Source organism: Penicillium malachiteum, assembly GCF_028827825.1.
Source record: "Penicillium malachiteum strain IBT 17515 chromosome Unknown utg000004l:1.0-4883003.0:1.0-4884900.0, whole genome shotgun sequence".
Classification (NCBI taxonomy): domain Eukaryota; kingdom Fungi; phylum Ascomycota; class Eurotiomycetes; order Eurotiales; family Aspergillaceae; genus Penicillium; species Penicillium malachiteum.
Genome location: NW_026643097.1, coordinates 2,791,916 through 2,815,646, shown reverse-complemented (window position 1 = coordinate 2,815,646; position 23,731 = coordinate 2,791,916). Strand labels below are relative to the sequence as shown.

Below are 23,731 nucleotides of genomic sequence, written 5' to 3'. Positions count from 1 at the left end.
CGATCGATGTTTACCTGAATGTGGGTATCTAGATATCGAATAGGAGGCGGAGGATGGCTAGGACCACATGGCTCCGATCCATGCGTGGGAACGTGGCAGATTCAATGCACGACCCTCTTGGAGCCACTGACAACTAAAAGTAATCAGATAAGCTCCCGAAGTCAGTCATGGAGCCCTATGACGATTGCATATGGCTTCGGAGTTTGATCTACTCTATACGGATTTCTCCGCTGCAATATGACGTTATTCCTCATCGCACAAACATCATTAAAGAGCAATCGATGCAGCAACATTCAAATGTTATTTCCGTCACCGATCGACATAATATGTATGCTAAGTAGAATATCTGGACAGACCATCAGTGGCCCCGGGGCCAGCTCCTGTATGCAGGAGACTGAGAGGTGCATGTTTACGTGCAAATGTTTCCAACCTTGTAGAACTGAGATGTGGACCTCATAAACCAGACTAAAGCATAATACATATTAGGAAGTACTAAATCTACTATGTATACAGACAATGATGTATGGATGGAGAAAGTTTGAAGGTGAAAAAAGGAAATAGATTTCATAAGTGCTCAGATACAGAGCTGCTAAAACGAATGCCAAACTCCACTGTACAGTAGTATATGCATATTAAATGCGTCCGCCCAAATTTCCGATTCAATAACAAGTAATAGTAGGTATCAATTTATACGCCAGGAGACATCAATCCCCGCTTCTAGTTTTCAGTATCGCTTATTGGAGAGCGATATCCTTCTCCTCCTCCTGCATATGCCTGGTGAGGTAACCAGATGTGACGATGGCGATGGTGGAGATAGCTTCGGGGAGGAACATCAGAACGATGCGTACGGCGATGGTACCCTCGATAGGGCTCAGCTTCTTCTCCTCAGTGACAACGGCAACGAGGGTGTAGATGACACGGACACCGATAAAGATGAATGCGATGAAACCACAACCCAGCATCTATAATATTCGATTAGTGCGCGGTCTTTATCTATCGGATGAAACTATTGCTTACCACATTGGTGTAGCGAATGTTAGGACCGGTGGTCTTTCCGGCACGAGAGATGAAGGTGTAGAAGAGCCAGATTCCTTGAATTCCCCACACAGCAACAGTAACGGCAGATCCAGCCTTCCAAAGATCGACCCAAGTTGCGCCAGTCTTACCAGCGTAGACGTGCAGCGCTCCAGTGATAGACATAGCAATAGCAGCAATCATGGCAACAGATGTGCCGACGATCATGGCCATACCGAGTTTCTTGTGGTAACCGGGGAAGCGGAATGAACGACTGACACAAACATGTTAGTTTTGAATTGTTTCAAAGATTGGAGTAGCAGATATCACTTACGCTTCATGGGTCAAACCATCCAATCCCAGAACCAAAGGTGTAATAGCAACACTCTGGATGATACCAGCAGCCTCACTGGAGCTATCCTTGACACCCATCCCACCACCTACAATTCGAGCCAAACAGAAAATGGTCATGTAATACCATGGTAGTGAGCTGAGATATCTGTGGCAGTAGAAAACATAGATCACAATGGGAAGAAGGACTAAGTATACGGCCAAATCCGCGGGGTAGATGCCGTTCGTCGAGCCCATTTTGTGCTGATGTAAAATATTCAAGTTGGACAATGAAGAACTTGAAGAACAGAATGAAAATTAAAGAAGTTTTTGATTACCTTCTACAAGGATTTATCGAGCTGGGGGCCCCTTATATGTCTGAAGGAATGGCAAATTTGAACTGGCCCCCCACAGTATAAACTGATCTAAGACTATTTGGGCAGCCTTTGCGGGAGTGGAGACCAAGTCCAAAAAAAAAACATTTTCATTTTGAGAAAAAAGAGAAAAATTTAAAAATAAGCATTCAAAAACATGGTAAAGAGTCTATAAAGTTCTTAACACGGATTATAGGTGGAGTGCAATCTATTTTGACTTCATTTTGGTTAAGATTTTCGGTATAAACTACTCTAAGAACAGTTTAGATGAAATTGTTGTTCCTTTGATCCTCCGTACTTCGTACTCCACCAGGGCTGAAGCCAAATCATAGGCAGATCTTAACTCCACTTGGCTAAGTTATGGTTCATTTGGGGGCCGGACCCGTTCTCCATACCCTTTTGAGTCGACTAGGAAACGCCTCTCTGACAAGGGGGTCATCATTCCGAGATACGTTGACTGTGTCAGTTCCATTGGTCCACGTCCCCATAGCCCCCAAATCACACTACGTAAATGGATGAAGCACATGGGCACAGCTTAAAAAGCCACACCAGATCCCCCTTATGGATATTGATCCCGAGCTAATGTACCTTGTCCTTGGTTTACGATTGCGCAGTTCTAACCTGTTTTGGTATCCGCTGCGCTTGACTATCCCTACGTGCACGGAGTATAGACACTCCGCTTCACAATTGTTACCTGATGTTTTATCAAGGCAAGCTCAGTCCAGGCTGTGCGCTGTGCCGCACACGGCGGCTAAAAGTGCGTTGGCCCCCACACCACGCACAATGCCTAACCATGTTCCGTAATAGTTAACCCTCGAGAACTTATTAAAAGTGTGATCGACGTCATCCTTTCTTTTCTTAGTGCTTTAAAGTAAACAAAGAATGTCCACTGTGTTAAGATTTTACGATCAGACCAATGGAGTGATCCTCAAAGCAAAAAAGAAAACAAAAAAAAATTAACTTAAATCTCAAACTTCGATCCAGACGGAGAATTCCATTTTCTCTTGGCCTGTTTCATCACAGGAGCAGGCAATCATTCATATTTTCGGATATTATGTAGTATATTGGCTCTGACCCCTAGGCATCTGCCTATCCTATTGCACATGTGAGCACGGATATCCCCGATGCACTTCAGGCTGCCATTAAGGCAATAGGGCTGTTGTCAGACTACAAGGTCTAATGCAGTAGGCGGTCGCAATGGGACGTATCAACAGGTCTGATTCTCTCATAACACTAATTTTACACGAATAAGCGTCTGCTGCGACTGTAGATCACGTGGCTAATCATGTGATCCATTCTGGTTCGGCCAATCAGAAGCCAGGATTTAATCGTGTTAAAACCGTCCCAATTGGGCCTAGTTTATCATGTTATTTTGGCTGACAGCTGTTGCGCAGGTCAAGGATTCATAATTTACCTAGTTTTTAACGATCGGCAAAGAATACAGCATAGCCTGACCAGTGACCAATAAAATTCTCCAAGATGTGGTCACGACTTAATCTGACTCCACTCTAGCGGCTGTGATATGTAATCCTTAATCTGTACGAAGTACGCACTAATTTACACTATATTATCCACTTTTCTATTTTCTATTTCTTTTCAACCTCGCTTTTTGAGCCCGTTTTGATGGTCGGCAAAATGCACAGTCCATCACTTGTTATGAATCAGAATTTATTGGTCGCTGGTTGAATCATGTCCAGGGAGCCATGGCTACCAGAACTACGTGGCTTTGACTCTCCACACTTATGGAGCTATTCACCATTGTTCGGTGACAAACTGTACGTCTGTTGTTCCTTCCCTTTATTCTTGATTCCTGATGTCTTAACCCTGTTCCTTCAAATTTCCCTGCTTTCAAATGTTAATTTACTCTGTAACTTCTCTAGGGGTTGACCGAAATGTTCTACCGAAGGGTTGGTTTACCCCCGGGGGCCGCCATCGCGGCACTATTATATCACGCCAAAAAAAAAAAACTCCATGGTACCAACATCGCCCCAACAGACAGGTTCTAGGATTCTTTCCTCCGGTTGAATGATCTCGCCAGGAAGATCGACGACATCTGGAACTCACCAAACAGATGATTTCCGTGGAAACACTGCTTCTTGGGTGGAGCAAGCTCTTCGGGTAGATGCCGATCTGCAGTATCGTGGGTGTCGGCGTTAAGACCCGCCTGGAAAAATACAACTACATATTCTGGAGCTCCCTCAATCTAGCTTAGATTCTCATCTCCACCCTTCCAAGATTAAGTGCGAGCGTCATGTTTACCCGAATCTGACCGCTGTTTGGATTTAGAATAATTATCAGCAGCCACGGTTGCGCTTCATGCCAGTGGTATGATTCATCTAATGTTGGTTGGAAAAAAAGTACATACTGGCGTCACAGTGCATCATGCTGCAGTCCGTTACTGTGATAGAGCAATTGGTCAGGGATGTATGCGCTAATGTCCCTCTTATTTTAGCTCGGAGGAACTCGGGGTTGGAGAGATGGCTAGACTGTTGTGCTCTGGTTTTGTCCCCACAGATTAAGCTCTGCTCGCGCTTTGGACTCAATTGGGAAGCGATGAGCTTCATTGCTTAGGATCCATTTTAACATATCTGATTACGCAGGGTCAAAGGATTAGATTGACTCAGTCTCCTTGGTACGATCTTTCTAACTTTGCGGAGAAAGTTACAGAGCCTGGTAGATGGAGGTATTCAAGGGTGAATTCGACATTGATTCAAATGATGTTGCTCGATGTATAAGTATATAATAAAACAAAATGTAAAACACGCGTGCGCGGATTATCAATGTAGCCTCTAAAGCAATATCAAAATCTCAAATTTCCATGTCAAGCAAAAGTTCTAACGCCTTATGTTCATTCATTCCCGCTGTGCTGTAGCCACCGGGGATACAGTTTGGAGATCTGAGGATTTAAAGTCAGTATCGCTGTGATAATTGGATTTCCCCAGAAAAAGGGGTAATCTCACCTTAAGCCATCTGTACACAGTTTGTCATCATTCTAGCAGAACTAGCGAGGCCCATATTGTTGTTGATCGTATCCGCCATTGGGCCCTGGGGTTCCCTGGGAGCCAGGGGGACCGTTAGGAATGGGAGCGCTTCCCTGCTGGTCATAGGGAGCACCACCCTGGCTGGGCATAGGAGGCTTCTCGCCGCGGGCGGCAGCAGCCTCTTGGGCCTTCTTGGCCTTCTTGCGGTTGAGGAAGTAGAGAGTGATACACATTTTGTATGTGGATGTGTGTTTGTATGTGTTGAGGAAGATTGACTTCGGGATGGGCTTGAAAGCGTGGGATTAAAAGGAAGATTGGATTGAAGTCGTGATGAAAATGGTTGAGGAGTTGCTTGGCTAACAGGATTCAGACATCCAAGAGACCTTTATATACCTTCATGGAGGCAGACCAAAAAAGCCCCATTTTAGTGTCACTACGAACTCCATACTAGGAACGGATGTACAGTGCGGGTGCCGACCAATCCTGGCGGCAAATACAACATGATACTCGACCAGGAGTATTTCGCGAATAAAGAGGAAAATCTCAATTAATATGGGGGCCAAAACACTCAGCTGCGTCATACAACTTCCCAACTAGGTAAGCAGCGCAGAACCCTGTAGCCCCACTTAGTGAGTGCTAGGTGGGGGCTTAGTGAGGCTTGTCGGGCCGTAAAGTGGATGATCTTAAGTTGAAATCTCGAATGGTTATTCCCGATTAATGCCCCCCCTGTCAAAATCTCCCATAGCTCGCATCAACTGCCTGAATGCGACATCCCGTGATATCACACCAAAACAAAGAACCCATCACGCTTGGCCCCCAGTCTCCTTCAAATTTCGCATTTATGGAACCGTCCACTTTTTCGACTCCTTTTCTGTTTTCTTTTTCTATCTGGTAAGATTCTTGCTGTTCCTTTCACACGGGCCGTCTTTTCGCCCCCTGTTTGTTAGTCCATTTTTGGCCCGTCTTCAAGTTGAATTGTTCATCGTGGTGATGGAATGATCTGTGTAAATGTCGAGGAGGCACTAAAGAATTAGAGGACTGTCCATGCACTCCGTACACCGGAGCTTCTGCTTTGTTGGGGATGATTCCCCTCGGGGAAGTCATTGCGGACTGGAGAAATCCGAAACAAAGATCAGCTTAAAAATAGAACATGTTTCATGAACTGCAGGATGTCGTGGCGAATGCTTATCCAGAATGCAAACAACGATTCGTTTGATGGAGAAGCTTATCATGGCAAGCTTTCGACGGAATACGGAACGCGATGCCTGAATAATTTGACAGGATCCTTTGTGAGGTCTTTACAGATATGGAGCATGGACGTTGATTTTCGTATTGTTTATTTTATTTTGTGATGAATATGTTATGGCCAGGGACTTAAGGCATTAAGGCAGAAACTCCCCCTGTCTTACCCCAAGACTCGTACTTCGTATTAAACGGCCCCATATAAACCTTCCAGAACGCCCAAATCAAGGTGAGATGAGTCGATTAGTGCAGTCCCCTTTTTTTCAGCATTGCAGGCTTCATAAATCCTCAATAGACCCTTAAGATGCACGCCAAGTGAGGATTAGTGCCATATTGGTGCTCCGAATGAAGGCTTGCATGGGGGAGTACCACACCCTCAAGTGCTGATGTCATAATGTCGCCTGCAGACAGCCCCCAATATTAGATTGCCAATTGCGGAGTTATTATGACATACTCGGTATTCTCTGATATTAACAATCCCGGAATATCGAGTCAAATCGGTCGAGAAGACATGCCTGTATGCACGAATGGGGGCTCTCAGACGCTCAAGACTGCGGTGTTAAAGAAACTCCGATGCAATACAGACGTTAGTGCACATGTGACATGATGTGATATGTACTCCGTGCCAGTACATGCACTAATGATCTCAGGACAGAAAAGGCTTTAGACTCATTTGATCCCTGCTACGCTTGGCTGAAAATCCGAAAGGACCTGTCAGTTGTTCAAATCAAGGCAATGGCCCGACAGTGCTGGAGCTCGCGCTCTTGCCCAAATTCTTTCATGATCGTCGCGATCTGTGTGATGATGTTATCTTTGCTCTAAAAATGCTCATTGAGATGCAGGACGTGACAATAATCCAGAAACCGGTCTAGTTGACGTGTTCAACAAAGATCCACTGCAGTTTGTGCCGATGCCCTCTGCAGGCCACAAGATAGCTTCGATTGACCTTGGGAGACAGTGCGGAGTAGGTTTATGTGTGCTCTGAGGCCTCGCTCACGTGCATGTGGTCGAAAACATCGACATCGACATAAAACGGGGCACCGCTTTTCAGTACAAGGCGCCTTGTATGAAAAGTAGTCAATTTCATTATAATGACTTGTTTTTGAAACGCAGAAGGCTGCAATGAAGATATTGTGACCTGTTCTCCAAATGGAATCGAGAATATCGCCTTTGGCATTCACTGGTGCCGGTTTGCATAGATACCAAGGTTGCCCGGACCTATGAGCATAGCCCTGAGGCAAGTCCCATACCGCCTCTCAGTACAAGAAATTTCATGATCGGAAACTGAAAAAGCACCTCACAATGCTGTAGGAACTTCCTCGGGCAGCTGGTGCGATCTTTCTATCCGATCATGTAATGCCTCGAAATATCCTGGGCTTTGTTCTGATTGAATCCAAGCACCCAACAAATTCTATCCTGAAAACCTTGATACTGAAAATCATGGATGCATTCAGTTCCTTGTGCGGGAATGGACTAGCCCAAGCTCGAGATCCTCAAATTAGCCTTTGGATCTGTCATAGTTGTAGACTCGGGTTTCTTGAGAAATCAGGTGTTGGGCAGCGACTCAGTTTCTTGACCCGCTGTGCATTCCTGCTCTGATGATTACCGAAGGTTCAAGTGACTTGCTGACTATCTCTCTCGTAGATCTGGATGCGGACATGTGTAGTGTGCAAAGCTCCTCATGAAGATTTTGCCTTGGGTGATTGCGGCAGTCCAGCATGACGGTGTACATCCAGATTGCATCTATGTACAATTCTGAGCCATTCACGAATCACCAGTACCATCTGAAGAGAGTATTTTCTCACAGAATATTGAAGATAGTGAATTTCCGATGAGTCAAGTTTGAGCTGTGGAGATGACAACTGGCCCAATAGTATATCGTCGAACTGACATCTCAGGTTCATTCTACGGGATTCAGCAACAGCATGCCAGGTCCAGAACGAAATGTGAGATGAAAATGAGATAAGGATCTGATGGCCACGTTCAAAAGTTCTATATACATATTGTGAACTCCGTACATACATCGGAGTCTCTCTCTACCCCTGCCAAGAACGGACATCCCTTCTCCACGCCGGCATCTCCACCTGCAACCTGCAGAAGCACCAGCTCTTGATGAGTGGCTCAAATATATGAACCTGAGAACTCACCTGTTTAAATCGCAGGATTCCAATCGGAGAAAAGGGAAATTTCTCCCACTGACCAACTGGACGTGTCAGCTGAGAGTCACTCTCAAGAAACAAGGGACATGAATGACTTACCCCCATCGCCCAGCGATCAAGCCACCATGTGCCTGGCGCGACGTTCTGTTCAGCTTGTTTGGTCCTATATGGACTTCCACGGCTGAGCCAATGGAGTCAGCGTGAACTATATGTTGGGGTGACACGTCCCTCTCATTCTCTCATTTCACAAAGAATGAGCTGAATCTGGGCGATGTTCCCACCAACCAACTATCATCGTTAGTTAGGCTCGGAGTGAGTGTGTGGGAACTTACCCCCATCGCCCAACCAAAAAAGCCACCATACGCCTCGCGCGACGTTCGATTCGGTCTGGTCCTAGATGTTTTCCACGGTCGAGCCAATGGAGTCAGCGTGAGCAATATGTATGGGGTGACACGTCCCTCTCATTCCATGAAGAAAGAACTGAATCTGGGCGACGTTTCCCGCCAACCAACTACCGAACAAAGGTGCGTTAAGCTCGCGATGATGGTACCTTGAGTGAGTAAAGACTTACCCCTGTCGCCCGCCTATAGAGCCACCATACGCCTCGTGCGACGTTCGGCTCGGTCCGGTCCGGGGCGATGTTCCCACCAACCAACTATCATCGTCAGCTAAGCTCGGAATGAGTGTGTGGAAACTCACCCCCATCGCCCAACCAAAACGCCACCATACGCCTCGCGCGACGTTCGGTTCGGTTCGGCCTGATCCTAGATGTTTTTCACGGTCAAGCCAATGGAGTCAGCGGGAACTATGGGTAAGGGTCGATACGTCCCTCTCATTTCATGAAGAAAGAGCCGAATCCAGGCGATGTTTCCCACCAACCAACTGGACCTGTTAGCCGGAAGTTGGAAAAGAAACAAGGGGCTTGAGGAACTTACCCCCATCGCCCAGCCAAAAAGCCACCATGCGCCTCGCGCAACGTTCAGTTCGGTTCGATTTGGTCTGGTCCTAGATGTTTTCCACGGTCAAGCCAATGGAGTCAGCGTGAACTATGTGTAGGGGTCGATACGTCCCTCTCATTTCACGAAGAAAGAGCTAATCCGGGGCGATGTTTCCCGCCAACCAACTGCCATGTTATGGTTAGTTAAAGTCAGAATGACTGCCAGGTAAGTAAGAACTCACCCCCATCGCCCAACCAAAAAGCCACCATACACCTCGCGCGACGTTCGATTCGGTTCGTTCGATTCGGTTCGGTCCGGAGCGACGTTTCCCACCAATCAGCCAGCATATCCTTGTTAGTTAAAGTCAGGATGAATGGACAGAGACTTACCCCCGTCGCTCACCCATAGAGCCAACATACGCCTCGCGCGACGATCTGTTCGGTTCGAGTCGACGTTCCCGCCAGCCAACTTGAAAGAGGTCAGTATATGAAGTTTGAAAGATCCTTGAGAATTACCTACCCCCGTCGACCTCCCAGAAAGCCACCATGCGTGCTGCTGCTGCTGCTTCTGTCGATGATCTGTGAAATATCAATGGTAGAATCCGAAGATTCAAAAAAAAAATCAAACAAAACAGAACAAACCCAGGGAAACGGCAAAAGCCTCGCAAACAGCAAAAGCCTCTCAAGAAACAAAACAAAAAGCAAATTTTTGGGGGGGGTTTTGAAATTTTCATAATTCTTTTCAGTGTCTTGCGGTTTTTTGGGGAAAAATAAAAAAAGCAACGCAAGGGAAAACAAACAAAAGGAAAATCAAAAGAGCTTCGACAGCAGGTATGAAACTCCGAAGCTCAGAGCCAACACACCAATAACTCCCCCAATGGTAGGAGTGGGTTGACTGGCGACCTCTCCGAGATTCTTATGACTCGGCTCTGAGTGGTCCTCACACTCTGACTGCCTCTGCTCGTCAACCAACGGTGGATGTTCAGTCGCTTGAACCTGTTTCTTGCGCGGGATACGTTTGAAGACATGGTGTTTGCGGTCAATCCAACGAGAGACGGTGCGAACACTTGATGCTCCGAAATGCACTCGAGACAAGCAACCGCAGCGGACAGAGGATCCCTTCAGGATCCCCTTCAGGGCTGGGGGAGGAGGAGGAGGGGGGGGAGGGAGGCGAATACCGACCTTGGCCTATTGCCTTGAAGTACGCGGCCGCCGAGAGGCTCTGTACAGACAAATCCTTACCAGAGGGTGCAGCACCAGAGAGGGGGAGGGGGGAGGGGGAGGAGAGACACAGACCTTGGCCTATCGCCATAGACGAATCCTTACCAGAGGGTCGAGAGTCACGGAGGCGCTGCATACCGGGGAACCAGAATCCAGGCGGGGGAGAACGAGGCGGAGCTGCAACCACCTTGGTGGCGCAGCGCAAAGCTGGCGTGTACATGGATGGACGAACCATCGTGTACGAGAGAGAGCAAAATGGGGGAGCACAAGATAGAAATGCCAAAAGCTATGAACGATGTTCTCAGCAAAAAGCAAAACGACCAAACGACGTGGGGAGGAAAAGAAGGAAGAAGAGGAAAAAGAGAAGGAGGGAAGATAAACAACACGACCGCGACAGAACCAGGGGAACAGTGGAGCAACCATAGCAACGGCGGTTCCAAATTTGGGACGACAAAAACAGAAACAAAGAATATGAGATGGGGAAGGCGCGCGCGCATTTCAACCTTGGAACTTCCGGTCCACGATGGTTATTGCTGTTTGTAAACACCAAAACATGACACCTGTGGCAGGGACAACCTAAGTCTGTTATTGTCAGGATGACTACGTTTCATGTGATCTCATCATGAACACCTGGGCAATTGACTACAATACTACTAACATTTTGCATATTCACAATCACTTTCAGATGAAAACCAGCTTACCTTGTGGGAATCCAGTCATATCAAAATGAGGTGACCACGAAACAAAGTAATCCACTCAACCCCATTTTAATAGAGCAATCCAACATGACTGTATGCCCATCTTGCGTTAAACCCTAACTTGAACCTCCAGGGGCTTCAATTAAGTTACATAATACCAAGCTTTCTGCATATCAAGATCATTCAAATGCTGTACCAGTGACCACATTTCATTATACTCTATCTACATACTCCTTACCCTCAATCGGGTTACCAAGAGAACTACCATGAACTAGAATACCACTCTATGGGCATGTGGGCCTTGTATTTCAAACAGATCCAAGTATAATCTTACTAACTCCGAGTCCAAATCGTGAGTCTCTCGAGCTTACAATTTCAAGTTAGACATGGAATAATGTGCAGGTTTCTGAGTCACTATTTAAATTGTTTTCGAATGCTCGGGTTGGTAGCTACCTGCACTCAGGCTGCAATGTCCGAATTCGAGTCAAACATTGTGCGTGAGAATATTGGAGTATATATCACCTGTCCACAGACTCATTTTGAAGTTCCAACTTTTGAACTTGAAGGTTTAAAGTTCAAAGGTTTGAATGTTTTTAGTGCCAGTGCTCACTGGGACAACTTGAACCTCGGGTTGGGGTTCGAGTCATGGTTCAAGTTGAGTTAGCTCGAGTCTGGAGAGCTTGAACGGAATCTTATATATCCGTGCACTCAAGTGCTCGCATTAACTCTGAGTCTGAGGTTCAAGTTATTTCCAGCAAGCATATTCCTACTTCAGATTAAAAGGGGAGTTCTCCAAGTTCAAATTTTGATCGTGATGTCGGCTGTTTAAATCAATTGATATTTTCAAGTAACATTTGAACATCTACATCTGCTGCCTATCTAGGTGTGTATACTTCAATGTTCTAAACTGTGATAATGAGATATGTCTGATGACGTCATTGGCATACAAGTGTATCCCATTATGCAGTCAGACTCTTAACTCAGGTAGTACGGAGTAGATATCAAGGATTTTCCGCTTCATCTATTCTACTAATTCTTGTCCTAATTTCACAACTAATTTCACAAAAATCATAGGATTCCATGATTGATCACAATAACAGGAAATCAAACAAGCCACAAGCGGAAGAAGGAAATTGCGGACCGACAAGCCGTGCCGCCAACTGACTACGAATCACCCATCAAAGGTTTTCCTCAACTTGCGATTGCTGTGGCATGTCAATATTCTTGATGCCGTATCTGCACCCTTAAAGCAGCAGCCCAGCATGACAGAGGAGGATCTTCTGTTGAAGCTTCGCACGACGATCAAGTACGTGCACCTGCTGATCCTTCCCGCTTCTGTCTTACCTTAGTCTAACATGTTGCAGGGAACCTCATGCAGCCATCCATCGTTTGAACCTCTCGCGAATCGCCCTCTGTGTGCCTCCGCAGGTTGACAGACCTACCCTTTACGCGCTGGGTATATCGCGCTACGCTGAGATCTTCTACGGATTGGAAGAAGAGTGGGTCGCGTTTATTGGGGACCCGTCTGATTGGATCGATCAAGATTCCGATCATCGTATCCCCTCATGTCTGCAGGACAGAACAGAGCGCGTCAGAGCTTTGCTCCGCCAACTTTACTTGCCGGAACTCCTTCGCACTAGATCTCTCCGGGCTGATCTAGCTTTTCTTGAGTCTATGGATCCCGCAAATATGGAATTCCTTCACGGTCACAATGCTGGAATGGATGTGAGGAAATATCTTCATCAGCTTGTCGCGAAGACGCCGCACCTTCTCGTGGCATGGATTTGGATCCTTTACTCTGCTATTTTATACGGAGGACGAGAGATTCGCGCTCATCTTATCAAAGCGGGCCCACAGTTCTGGGATCTCTCTGCAGCGGAAATTAAAGCGAAGCGGACGCCTTGTCCGCTTTCCTTCTGGCATATCGAGGATGATACCGTCATCAAAACAAAATTCCGGTCGCTGATCACACGTGTTGATTGCTTGCTGACTCGAGAAGAACATCAGGCGATCCTCGATGAGTCGCTACAGATATTCCAAAAGCTTGAGCAGCTAACGTTAAGTTTAGATGAGGAGGCGGAAGGTTTCCCACGGTAACTGATGGGTATCGCATTGAAGTTTCTTTCATGATTCATGACTTGGAATTTTTTGTCACGTTTTGCCGATATGAATCTGGCAATGAAGCATTCTGAATTAATGTACTATAGATTTTTAGATTTTGATGACACAAGCATACAGCGCACAATTTCATCGCATGATCGGACTTCCAAAAGACTTCTGGTCTCATGACAGTCGTTGGTCTAATAATAATACCCCAAGCAGACTTATCGATCGTAGCATTAGATAATATTTTATTACAGTGAAGGTTACATTATTCAAAATCATGCATTTAAAAAATTCTAACGAGCGTCTTCGCATAAAATCATACTGTCATAACTCCTTCCAACGTTATAATAATCGCTCCATACCATTCCACAAATGGATTCGAGGAGTTCCACACCAAGCAGCCAATCTAGCAGCCAAGTTCTCCGTGATCGTTGCTGATGCAGTTGTCTATAGTATTATCGAATTAGTTTCGACGCCTCAATACTGCACCTGGATCATTAACTTACTCAGATCAACATGAGCAGAGACGAAGCGGTGATCATTATCCGCGTTGCAGCACATACACTCCAGCTCGTTGTTACCCCGAATGCTACAGTTGATACAAGATGCTTGGTAGTTTCCACTAAAAGATGTTAGATGTGAAAATATTCAGTTCATGTCTCGCAACTCACTTCTTTCCACACTGCAATAAGTTAGCATTTGTCATGAAACTATTGGGAGTTTTTCATACCTTGAGTGATCCCTTCCCATTCTTGATGCATCGGTTCAAGTCCAGAGTAGAAGCTTGGAGCTCTCCATTTTCATTGACACGTCAATTGGCTCGAAGTGTTGAACCATAAGCTTGAACATTCTCGCAAGTTTCGGCGACTTGGAGGCGCCTGAGACAGCAATAACGAAGAGGGAGAGCATCCTGAAGCTTTTCAGAGAGAGTTGCATGATGCGTTGAGGTTGTTTCTAAGGTTGGATATGGGATGGTTGGCGAGAGATTCTGGAGATGTAGCTGAGACTCGGCGTGTCGTAGAACTGGCTGTATAGATACTGGAATAGATTCCGAAAGGGCATTTTCCACCCTATTTATAAGCTTCTCAAGTTTGGAGAGACCTGCTGATGTCTTAGATAGAAGATTCAGAATCAACTCCGACTTTTCGAGATCCGATTACCCGATAAAATCCATCCAGAGCCTCCTGTGCTCCTTGCTTGGAGTCATTGCCTCGCAGACTGTTGTAAGTCAGTTGAGGTCATAGTGCATTCTACTGGGCTAATATGCAGGTGGTTGATTATGGTTCCAAGGATGGTTGATAGCTGAATTGATCACAGGTTTTCCTCTCAACAGAGACCAGATGGGAGCGGGGAAATTCGAAGCACACAATCTGAGATTCGAGACGCAGAATGCTTAGGTCAATGAAAGAATCCACTGCATTTTCGTTGACCGTGAGCTCCAGTATCCGGAATAGAGCTAGTTGTCGCAGAAATTTTTGATTTTTCGTTCAAATGAAAGCACTACAATCTCCGATCGGCGATATCTCATTTTGCGGCGATCAATCCACGATCGCATTATTAAGGGGTATGCACATCACATGGAGATCCCCGCGAGGGTAGACGGAGAACTGCAAAAATAAGTTCCATCACGACGATTCCCCGAAGATGTTACCTCATCCCTTCAGCAAAGTCAATGGTGCTTAATGTTGACGCTTTGACAGCAAGATCGGCGTCGCTGCGTGGTGAAGCACGACATCTGTCGTCTATCCTTGCTTTAGGATTCCCCGCGCTGACCTGTCTTAGAGAAACCTGGAATGTCTTCGATTGGACATAGCTCTATGAGGCTTTTCCATTTGTATTATCCCTTGATTGAGATTTCGGATGCGTCCTCCGGGAGAGGATACCACTTTCAGTAATTCAGGCCATCATCTGGAGTAACAAAAACAAGAATGATGGAAATTGTTTTTGTTTCACCGCGTCTTTTGGCTTCCAACCAGGAGAAGTCCCCCTTGACAACATACGGTGTATTTTTTGACGAAGAATCCTTCGTCGCAAAGTTATGAGCCTGACTTTCTCTGCAAAAAGCGAGGGCGAACCGCTCAGATAACCTTGATCAGCATATCCGCGACTGAAACATGAAGCATCATACCTGAATGCCTTGTCAATCTTGGAATAATGGTCGGCCTGATGAAGATATTTAACCCAGTCAGCCAGAACTAACTTAATAAGGTTTCTAATTTAGCCGTTGAGCTACGAATAGTGAATCACCAGGGGTTTCACTTTCACCTTGGAAATGGTTGTCTCCTTGCCCAAGGAGGTCAAAATCGAGATCCAAGTTAGAAAGTCAACAATGAATCCAAGTGTTCAACACTTTGAAATCAATGACATGACGCTCTCACCTGTCTCATTACCCAACAGGTTGCTCAAGTTGCTCCATTAGTAACTCAACCTCGGAGTAAGTGCCGTGCCCTACAGAATCCGGGGGAGGGTCTATACCATGTGGGGCGCCTTGCTAGCGTTCGAATCCAGCCTCGCTTCCACATGTGGCTTTGAACGGCAAACCAGTTAAAAGTCTCGGCATCTTACTCAAAACGATTTAGACACTTTTCCTCTCGTATAAATAACGCCATCCGAGTTCAACAACCAATCGCTTCTAAATACCCTGTGACTTAGACCAAATCAGTCAAGTGTCTCTCCTAATTCAGCTTCAAGAACTGGCTAAAGATCAAGGGGTGACCGTATCCTTTCTCTTGGGTCGATTTACGAGCTTGAGATTACTTTAGGCTGAATATGATTCATGATCTGTGGTTTGCTGAGGGTGGAAAGCACTTGATAAAAATTAGAGTGGAAACTGCATCCCCATATATCGGATGAAAAGGCCGCGGGATTAGTCTAAGCTTATTCATTCCCCACTATTCGACACTTGACATCTGACAGGGTCCAGGACCCTTGAAATATGAATTTATCCTATTTTGCCGCGGACTGGAAGCAAAATGGTGTGATGCTTGATTTACCTGCAGGCTTAAATACTCCGAAAATGCCCACTCTTGAGACCATTGCTAAAAAACTGCTTGGCGCAAAGAGTAACTGTTTGGGTATTTGCGAGAACGAGATTTCAATCGAATCTTCCAGATAAGAGCCAAAATGGGAAAAGACACATTTCAGCTCGCTGGCCAGGAATGGCCAAAGGTAACCTGGTGGAGAATGAAAGGCATGCGCTTCGTTTATCTGACATTGTGGGCGGCGATGATCACGTCTGCCACTAATGGTGAGCATTGGCCTTGAGTCGTTAAGGAGTTTGCCATACTGATAGTTGCAAGGTTACGATGGATCCTTGATGAACGGACTGGAGTCCATTGCCTCATGGAACGAATGTGAGTATTCCATTCATTCTCTCTGTCGATGTGAACTAATTGATTGACTGTCTTCTAGCTTATAACTATCCCCAAGGAGCGACTCTTGGTCTTCTTGCAGCTGCGATGTCCATCGGCTCAATGCTCTCCATTCCAGTTGTGCCTTATATTGCAGATGTATGGGGTCGTCGTGCTGGAGTCGTCATTGGCTGCATCATCATGCTGTTCGGTGTCGCGATGGTCTCAATTGGATATCGTGTTGCGCTTTTTGTGGTCGGTCGCGTGGTCTTGGGTTTTGGACTCGGAATCGCACAGGTCAGCCAGACTCCCCTGTCGGTGATGAGATCGGGCACTCACAAATATTGTACAGGAATGTTCGCCTTTGCTGGTCACTGAACTGGTCCATCCTCAACATCGAGCGGTTTACAGCAGTATCTATAACTCACTGTGGTATGTTGGAAGTTTGATTGGTGCATGTGTGGCTCTAGGTTAGTTTCTATCCCGGCAGTCTCCAGACAGCCTCTCACGTCAAACTCGCAGGTACAAATCACATCCAGGGTAGTGCGTGGGCGTGGCGCGTGCCGTGTCTTCTGCAGGGTATCCCATCAGTCTGCCAGCTCGTCTTAATCTGGTAAGATTTCTTCCCCGCTTCTCCTCCAGTTTCGGATAATAAATTGACCCTTAATAGGACTGTCCCTGAGTCGCCGCGATGGCTTATTTCGAAAGGCAGACTGGAAGAAGCCAAGAAGGTGCTTGCTTACGTCCATGCTCAAGGTGACGAGGACGATGCACTGGTGAATGTGGAATTCGATGAGATCCAGCAGACTATTGCGTTGGAGAAGGAGCTTGAGAAGAATAACTGGTCTGAGTTTTGGTCGACTTCTGGAAATCGACACCGCTCAATCATTCTCATTTCCATCGGCTTCTTCTCGCAATGGTCTGGCAATGGAATTGTGTCCTACTTCCTTCCTCAGGTATGACCTCACAATCCAATGTTCTTAATACCCTACCCAAAATAAAAGCTAACGGCTCAGGTCCTGAAAATGATCGGAATTACCAACAGTAACACTCAACTCACGATCAACCTCATCCTCAGCGCTGTCAATGTCGTGTCGGCGACCGGTATCTGTTTCTTCGTCGATTATTTTGGCCGTCGGAAGCTCTTCCTCACTTCGAGCGTTAGTATGCTACTCTGCTACATAGCCACAACAATTGCGCTTGCCCGATTCGAGGAGGACACAACAGGCACAAATAACGCTGCGGCTCACACGGTGATCGCATTCATCTTCCTCTACTACATTGCCTATAACATCGGCTTCAGTGGCATGCTCGTCTCTTACTCCTCAGAGATTTTACCATACCGTCTTCGTGCCAAGGGCCTGACTCTGATGTTCTTCTGTGTTGATCTCAGTCTTTGGTTCAACCAGTACGTGAATCCGATCGCTCTCAAGAATATTCAGTGGAAATACTATCTGGTCTACTGCGTGTTCCTGGTTTTTGAGATTTTCATTGTCTGGAAATTCTATATTGAGACTAAGGGAATTCCATTGGAAGAAATTGTGAAGAAGTTTGATGGTGACCGAGCTGTTCTTGGTGGAGCTGCAGCTTCTGAGAAGATCCAACAGCTTACTGAAGAGGCTCGTGAGGCGGGTGCTTATGATGGGGAGAAGGCAATGAGTACACAGGTTGAACTGAGGACTTAATTCAGAAGTCCTCGGTATCAAATTCTGGATAAGGTCGTGGTCATGTGTGTTTTAACGGCATTAATTTGAATTAGTATTTGAACAATCCTCGTTATTTATTCCAAAACTTCAAATTAAGTTCCCTTGTTCAACATGTAAGAATTTCCATCTTTTCAAATGACTACGTATGGGCTCCAAATGAGTACCCGGTCAGTCTCGTCCATGCGTTCTCCCACTATCTCATTGCATATTCATCCTCAATCATGAAAACTTGAAAGAATGCCCCACGATCCCTCATCGACGAAAGGTCCAGATCTAGAATTGTCTTCCCAGCTGAGCCCAGGCCTTTTGTCTACCCCTCAGTGGGACAACGAAACAGTTTCCACAGTATCCATCTTTACCGAAAGATCCTCCGATGCGGGTCTTGTTCGTTGAAAACATCGTCGCCTGTGGACTGGAGCACTTTGAGGGTATTATAAATGGCTATTCATACAAATCAGCCACGGGGCTATGTCATATATATGGAGTCTTTGCCCCTCTTTGGAGTATAATATATTTTTTTTCTGGGTTTCTACTGCATTGTGCACTGAGTGGGCCTTGTTCAGTGTATGATTCATTCCAACTCAATTGAGCATCAAGACCTGTGGCTTTTTGAACAGCCTGAGGTACTTCCCCGGCTATATACACCGGCAGTTCAAGCTCAATTCTTTGTTGGACATAGGAACACCACATGTGTGTATTTTGTGCGCAAGCGAGGTATGAAAGAAACATAACAGTAAATATGCTACTTCCAATCATCGCTTTGTATACTTGACAGAGAGCCAATAACGTACAACATTTGAATTCTGATCATGGTTCAAGCACTGAAGCTGAGGTGAGGCCGCGTACTACAAAGAAGAGAATTATATATCTTAACCAATCAGAATCTGTAAAATTTCGACAAAATAGTGGATCGTCAGGGGCTACTTTTTATTGGTGCTAGCGTAAGCCATTCTGATTGAGCTACTTTAATTGGTTTATTTCTACCAATATTCTCCACTCTATCTTCAGCACAGACCAATGTATTGCTTTTTTCTCTTTTTTTCTTCTTTGCCCCTGGACCACAGTTGACGTATCCATGGTGAAACAGGTGCCACGAGTCGCAGAAGTCCACGTAAGTGTCTTTTCTTGGATGAGTCGAATCTTGTACGCTTTATGGAGTAAATTTTCTCTCCGCTCATGGATACGTTTTTTGTAATATGAATGAATGGCTCCAGCAAGAACTAGGTCTAGAATTACTGATAGGATTGAACGGTTAAATGGCCGAGTCTAGCATAGTCCAACAATCAAATTTTTCATAGTCCGAAATAACCTACGCTAGCCCTGGATTCACCGGTAAGAATAAGCCGGAGAACAACGGGATCGTTCGTCGTGTCCATTGCCGACATTTACAAGTCCCACCCAAGTCCAGCCCATTGTTAGCCCCTAGGTTTTTCTTTAGAATAAAAACTTTAACTTGCGTGCCCACCGTGCTAAAAAGAACCCCTAGTCTGTTTCATCTAGACCTCCCCCTCCTAACGCATCGTTAGATGTGTGTTGCCATAAAAATGAAGCCGAGAAATGGATATATGCATCCCGAGGTCCGATTCCAAATGTGAAGGTTACTGCAGGATGTACTCCGTAGTTTTTAGTTTGTACTCCGCACCGTGCATCATATCTACCCGAAAAGCCAAATTCTCAGTCCATTTATCTCTTCTTTTCCCACCGTGAAAATAAACCAATAAGCACCGTAGATGTTCCAGAAGGGCCGACTGGATTGACGTGTGGCTACGTGGACCTAAGGCGCAAAATAAGAATCAGCGATTGGCGCTGTGGAGACCATACGGAGCCCAACGGTGGGAACCACGATTGGTTCGCTTGATCTCCGGGGTCAATTGGAGATCTGAGATCGCAGAAAAAATGTCCAATTCGCTCATATGTTCATTCGGTTCCTTCCTTTTTCTCCTAGTGGGTCTTTTTGGTCTTTTTGACTCGCGGTGCCTTGACGTAGACTCAGCCCTGGAACACACTCCTATGGATGACCCATCCAGGAACCAGGCACAAATGTTTGTGACTGGTTACCCAATGCCACATGGACGTTCCGAGAGGCAATGATGGCGTGGCACACCTCTCAAGCACTTCAGTGCGATGGGTATATATACCTAACCTGTGAACCCGCTTGAATCTGTTTTGCACTCATCACACCACATTCTCTTCTCCATACATTCTTTTTTTTTCGCAGAAGGCTAGTACTTCTCGACATTCTTTTACATCATTGTCTTGTCTCCGGCACTTTTTTTACCGAGTCAATCTTTTTACAATCAAAATGTTTTTCTCCAAGTCTTTCATGCTGCTGGCAGCCCTTACCACCGGCGCTCTGGCCCGCCCTGAGGGCATGGCCCGTCGCCAGGCTGATGCTACTCCTACCTCCTCCGCCTCAGGCTCCTCTTGGACTGCCACTCAAGCCAGTGGCAGCTACTCCACCGCCGGCTTCGGTGCCAGCACCTCCAGCTCCGGCTCCGGCGACACCTACGAGGGCAACGTTGGTAGCCCCTACGGCAGCAACATCATCGAGGTCTCCGAGTCCGAAGCTAGCTCTTACGAATATGTTGTGCAATTCACCGGCTCCAACACCGACGACTGGACTGTTGTTATCTGGAACAAGTACAGCTCTGATGGTACCATGGACGGCTGGTACGGCAACGCCTGCAAGAACTTCACTCTCGCCGCTGGTGACACTGTCTATTATGCTTTCGACAGTGACTCCCAGGGTGGCTGGGCTGCTGCTGAGGGCTCCACTATCCCTACCAGCAGCTACGGTGCTTACGCCGCTACCTGGGGTGAATTCGACTTCGGTTCCTCTGTTAACGATGGCTGGTCTGGTTTCGATGTCTCTGCTATCCAGGCTAATGATGCTGGTTACTCCGCTCAGGGCATGCAGATCTGTGATGCTTTGGAAACTTCTCTTTGCTCTTCTATCACTACCGATGAGGGTACTATTGACAACGCTTATACCTCTTCCAACAGTGCTGAGGGTGGTATCGGTGGTAACCTCTCCGCTGGTCCTGTCCGTCTCGCTGTCACCATTGACTATTCCGGTTAAACATTTTACCAAAATCTCTGAAACAACTATTCGTGTCTCATTGATCTTATGACTTTCCTTGACGAATTTCAATTTATGTGTGATGGGCGTCTAGTTGGTTTGGTTTCTTCTTCTCTTCTTGTATACATTTGTTGGACATCTGTATATACGAGAATGAGGCTGGCCCTTTTCTTACCACTTGATGTGTCTCTCTTTTTATCATACCAAATACCAATCTGGATTCCAAAATTTTCAAATTGAATCTCTCAATGTAACTTGTGACGTATATCGTAGAGTATCGCAGCCCAACTCGCAACTGGGGTAGAATGGTGGCAATGACCGCGCGATTGCGGAAGCAGAAGGGGAATTGCTCCTGCCCACCAAGGCAATTCATGCAAGTATTATTGCCAACCTGCACTTCACCAACAATGATACAAAGTGTAGCCTCAAGCTTATAATGGTCATCGTGTAAGAAATCCTCCAGTGTTTCAGGGAGGTAATTGCGTTTTGCGCGCAGCTGCAGCTCTCGCTGGGGTGAGATATGGCTGATTTCCATTAAAGCCTTTTACTTGAAGACATGAGTCTTCTTTGCTGAGCGATAGTTCAAAGAGCTGATTCGTTCGGCTCAAGGGCCAGGTGGAAGTCTTGCGGTTGGGGCGCCGGATTGAATTTCTGCCAAAACAGAGGCTGGGCCAAGGATATGGACGGCGACAGGACCTGCTTGACTATTGTGGCTTTTAATTACTATTCTGGTCTTCAGACACTGGTAAATCAGTAAGATAGAACTTACAGATGCGCCATCTTTAATGAGGATCAGGCCCCGGGGACTGGTGTGATCGAAGCAAGAGATATGGAGAAGATCTGACCTGCTAAGATCAAAGTGAGGGAATAGTGGGGAGATTAGGATTGCTAATACTGGAGTAAGAGATGTGGAGAGACTCAGTTGTGAAATAATAGTCGAGGAGTGAATGGTGGTAGATTTGAAAGATCGTATCCATATAAGATTTGCGATCTAGGAATATTTATAGTAAATTCTATAGTAGTAGTAGGTCAAGTCCTAGCACCGTGCTTCGCGCGGCGCTATATGTAGTCGGAAAATTGGAAAATTATGCACCTGGCTATGAAGCTCTGTTAAATGGTAAAGGGTGGTGGGAAATAATGAAGTGAATGTTGGATGGAAAGTAAGAGAGCTCAATTCAAGTTGAAGATGATTTCCTGAGCTCTGAGTAATGATATGGGATGGTTTTATATATGTTGGAATCATGGTGGTCAAAATGTGTGATATAAAAAAAGCTCAGTAAGACAACTTCAGTTTCTTCATAATTCCCACACTCATCGAATCTCTTGAACACCCGTTTTCTTTCGATATCCTCTGCTCTTGACTTCAATTTAGCCCCTCTTGATCAGGTGTGACGCATATCGTTCAACTGTGTGGACTTCCAAGGTATTATCGAATTCTAGCGTGGTATTTCTTCTTCTAATAGTACTCAACAGGTGAACAATGAATGAACTTTACGAGAAGCTCCTTCAACCCGATTACTTTGACTGGAGTGAGGAATTCAACGACGATAACGATCTACACGACGTAATGAAGATGACTGAATATGCTGGAGATCAAGTCACCCAGAGAACCCCTGGAAAGTCCAACTATCAAGAGGACTCGAGCGACAGATCATACGAAAGGAGCGACACAGGCCACTCCGATAGCCACACCTGCTCTTACCAGACTCAACAGAGTCCTTACTGTGTCCTATGCGTGGAAAGTGCGATTGATGTTGAATTCTCATGTCGTGAATTATCCACGGATCGTGATGATGAGATTCATCATTATAATTTTCATGGTGAGCCAGTGAATGTGCAGAGTACCACATCTGCAGAAGAATCACTGGTCATCATCCTCAGCACGCCGAAGGATGGTTTTAAGCATAAAAAAGGCCTACTTATGCGGTCTCTGCTGAATTGTGCACATGTGTTCTTGGACCCTGTGATACTGTTTCTTGACCAAAATGACCAGGTGCTAAAACTACGCGGTACCGCGTTGGTGGATGCAACTGAAGGGAGGGTGAATAAGTATTACTCTCCCCATGGAACGTGGTTCTCAGCAGAAGTGGTCAAGGAGGAGATAGTGCTAGACTATGGAGATCAGCAGCAATATCGAAATGCTAATCTCGCGGTCGCAAATGGGTTTTAGAACTCTGAAAAAATCAAAGAGCAAAGAATTTTGAATGAGCAAGAGAAATTGCGGGTGAGAGATAAACGTCGCCCTCTTAAGATGTCCTGGAAGCCATCTGCATCCTCATTGAAGGAATCTTGGGAATGATATGAGCAATCGCCCCATCTCGTGTATTGCGTCAATATTTATGACTCCTTCACAATACTCCTTCGTCTCGCAATTCTCGCCATCTATTCAAGTTTATCCTCTGACTGCATCAAAATACCCACCCAGCCTGGAGATGGTAAATATTACTCACTGCCCAATTGAGAATCTGGAATATCTCTTCTTCTCTTCTTTCTCTTCTTGGCCGGCGAGATGTGGTTTATGTGGTCTCGTGTGA

At 45.9% G+C, this 23,731-nt stretch overlaps 8 protein-coding genes across 8 annotated transcripts; 4 read left to right on the top strand and 4 right to left on the bottom strand.

Moving 5' to 3' along the window:
- Window positions 1-734: 734 nt before the first annotated feature.
- N7483_009122 (uncharacterized protein) lies at window positions 735-1,602 on the bottom strand (the record flags this gene model as incomplete). Its single annotated transcript, XM_057092549.1, has 3 exons — window positions 735-962; window positions 1,018-1,288; window positions 1,349-1,602. 3 exons carry the CDS (start codon window positions 1,600-1,602, stop codon window positions 735-737), a joined length of 753 nt encoding a protein of 250 aa, XP_056943723.1.
- Window positions 1,603-4,719: 3,117 nt separating this feature from the next.
- N7483_009121 (uncharacterized protein) lies at window positions 4,720-4,932 on the bottom strand (the record flags this gene model as incomplete). Its single annotated transcript, XM_057092548.1, has 1 exon — window positions 4,720-4,932. One exon carries the CDS (start codon window positions 4,930-4,932, stop codon window positions 4,720-4,722), a length of 213 nt encoding a protein of 70 aa, XP_056943722.1.
- Window positions 4,933-9,847: 4,915 nt separating this feature from the next.
- On the bottom strand, window positions 9,848-10,493 carry N7483_009120 (uncharacterized protein; the record flags this gene model as incomplete). The annotated part of the gene is made up of 2 exons (XM_057092547.1): window positions 9,848-10,110; window positions 10,220-10,493. 2 exons carry the CDS (start codon window positions 10,491-10,493, stop codon window positions 9,848-9,850), a joined length of 537 nt encoding a protein of 178 aa, XP_056943721.1.
- A 1,725-nt stretch (window positions 10,494-12,218) lies between these two features.
- Window positions 12,219-13,053, top strand: N7483_009119 (biliverdin-producing heme oxygenase; the record flags this gene model as incomplete). Its single annotated transcript, XM_057092546.1, has 2 exons — window positions 12,219-12,262; window positions 12,321-13,053. 2 exons carry the CDS (start codon window positions 12,219-12,221, stop codon window positions 13,051-13,053), a joined length of 777 nt encoding a protein of 258 aa, XP_056943720.1.
- A 415-nt stretch (window positions 13,054-13,468) lies between these two features.
- Window positions 13,469-13,998, bottom strand: N7483_009118 (uncharacterized protein; the record flags this gene model as incomplete). Its single annotated transcript, XM_057092545.1, has 5 exons — window positions 13,469-13,509; window positions 13,569-13,684; window positions 13,734-13,744; window positions 13,793-13,813; window positions 13,873-13,998. The coding sequence occupies 5 exons, from the start codon at window positions 13,996-13,998 to the stop codon at window positions 13,469-13,471; spliced, it is 315 nt and encodes a 104-aa protein (XP_056943719.1).
- A 2,080-nt stretch (window positions 13,999-16,078) lies between these two features.
- On the top strand, window positions 16,079-18,097 carry N7483_009117 (sugar porter family MFS transporter; the record flags this gene model as incomplete). Its single annotated transcript, XM_057092544.1, has 8 exons — window positions 16,079-16,124; window positions 16,181-16,309; window positions 16,362-16,415; window positions 16,474-16,709; window positions 16,765-16,882; window positions 16,935-17,025; window positions 17,083-17,368; window positions 17,429-18,097. 8 exons carry the CDS (start codon window positions 16,079-16,081, stop codon window positions 18,095-18,097), a joined length of 1,629 nt encoding a protein of 542 aa, XP_056943718.1.
- A 2,323-nt stretch (window positions 18,098-20,420) lies between these two features.
- Window positions 20,421-21,197, top strand: N7483_009116 (uncharacterized protein; the record flags this gene model as incomplete). The annotated part of the gene is made up of 1 exon (XM_057092543.1): window positions 20,421-21,197. One exon carries the CDS (start codon window positions 20,421-20,423, stop codon window positions 21,195-21,197), a length of 777 nt encoding a protein of 258 aa, XP_056943717.1.
- A 1,480-nt stretch (window positions 21,198-22,677) lies between these two features.
- On the top strand, window positions 22,678-23,367 carry N7483_009115 (uncharacterized protein; the record flags this gene model as incomplete). Its single annotated transcript, XM_057092542.1, has 1 exon — window positions 22,678-23,367. One exon carries the CDS (start codon window positions 22,678-22,680, stop codon window positions 23,365-23,367), a length of 690 nt encoding a protein of 229 aa, XP_056943716.1.
- Between the last annotated feature and the right edge of the window lie 364 nt (window positions 23,368-23,731).